We start from the raw sequence: 1,656 nt of genomic DNA, 5'->3' as shown, positions 1-1,656 counted from the left end.
TTACTCTGAGTAGAATTTAGGAAAAGTAAAGATACTTTTACTCTATTACAATTTTTTAGTACTCTTTCCACCTCTGGTTTTGCCTTTGATCTATGAAGACCATAATAAACCATGTAACGTTCCTGTCTTTGTTTCCAGGGTCATTGAGGTATTTTGTGGATGTGGTGTCAGCCAGAACGGCCGTGGGCCACGATAAAGAGGGAAGACTCATCCTGTTTCACATCGATGGCCAAACAGATAGGAGAGGGTGAGAAAATAAATGAGCAGAAACATGTTTAAAATTGATCCGTGTTCTTCTCTGAACATGTGCTTATTGTGAGATATTGATTGAATAGAGAGTTCACTTATTCCCCCACTACAAGCCTGCAAACTGCAGAAAAACATTTACGCAAAAATGGAACTTGTCCTATTATGTATATGGAAGTTATGCTAGAAGTTTTAAAAGTGCAGTTTAGTTTTTTGTCTTTTCTTTTCGGTTTTTGATTGAGGAAAAAAAAAAAAAATCAGAGCAAAAAAAAAAGAAAGAAAACTAAATATCTTCCATATCTATTAAATATTATGGATAAATGTAATATAGAACTGATTCATATACTGTTAGTGGAATTATAATCTAAACACTTTCTCCTGATAAAACTTCTTTTTATCTTCTAAATCTGAATGCATTCCTTGTTCATCTATCATTACATTTATTGGGTTATTAAAGGTCCTCTTCCTACTATCCCCATTAAAAAAAACAAAAAAAAGCAACATATGTTCATGTTAAATTAAAGCATCTGTCAGCTGACAGCACCACAGAACCATCAGGATCACAGATGGTGACTTAATACATCCTGACCCTCAGCACCTTGTGGTAAAACGATGCGCACTGTATCCTTAAAGACCAACCGATTTTAATGGAAAGAACCGATTTATAGCAACTCAAAGTTTTACTCTATCCTTCCCAGAGCCTTTTATCAGAACATCAAAGAAAATTAATAAATAAAGCCCTAACAAATATAAACAGGGACACAGGTTTACAGTAGGAAATATTTCAAATTGAGCCATAAAAAAGGAGTCCAAGGCTAAACAGTTTTATAGTAATGAACACAAATTGAAGATATTGTGGAGAACTTCTTAAAAGACCTGCCCTCTCCACTTAAAAAAAAAAAAATGCACATGCAGGAGCGTGCACAAGCGCATTTCTTCTCTCGCACGCCCAGTTTAAAATGTGCTGTTCTCATAGCTCATACAACCTTAGTGTGTCCCCATCAGTGTTGGGCACGTTACTTTGAAAAAGTAATTAGTTATAGTTACTAGTTGCTTCTCCCAAAAAATAACTGAGCTAGTAACTGAGTTACTCCACAATAAAAGTAACTAGTTAGTAGTAAAAGTAACTATTGCGTTACTTTTGCGAGTGTATGAAATTAATAACTTGGAAGGTCTAATTCTGAAATCCTGTGTTTGGGTTGTTATAGATACTGCAACATGTAGCTTTTAGCCTTTAGCGAGCATGCGCGTTTCCTGTCGCTTGTGTGGTGAATCGTGCCGCCGCCGAGCTGTGCGCAGATGCAGGGGAAACCGTATGTGATGGAGAAACGCAGCTCGACGTAACAGCGCTGTTTTGCCGCTGGAGTCCTCCTCACTCTCCATCCTCCCCTCTCTCATGACGCGCGCACG

General features: G+C 37.5%; 1 protein-coding gene across 1 annotated transcript in view; it reads left to right on the top strand.

Moving 5' to 3' along the window:
- Positions 1-1,656, top strand: part of LOC107101004 (N-acetylglucosamine-1-phosphodiester alpha-N-acetylglucosaminidase-like) — a 17,928-nt gene that overhangs the window by 3,849 nt on the left and 12,423 nt on the right. The window contains exon 2 of the mRNA XM_015400126.1: positions 139-247. Coding sequence (XP_015255612.1) covers positions 139-247 — 109 coding nt within the window. The remainder of the gene's footprint in view (positions 1-138; positions 248-1,656) is intronic.

This window comes from Cyprinodon variegatus, unplaced genomic scaffold (genome assembly GCF_000732505.1).
Source record: "Cyprinodon variegatus isolate N-32 unplaced genomic scaffold, C_variegatus-1.0 Scaffold0, whole genome shotgun sequence".
Classification (NCBI taxonomy): domain Eukaryota; kingdom Metazoa; phylum Chordata; class Actinopteri; order Cyprinodontiformes; family Cyprinodontidae; genus Cyprinodon; species Cyprinodon variegatus.
The sequence above is the reverse complement of the archived record's forward strand: the minus strand, read 5'-3'. Positions and strand labels throughout refer to the sequence as shown.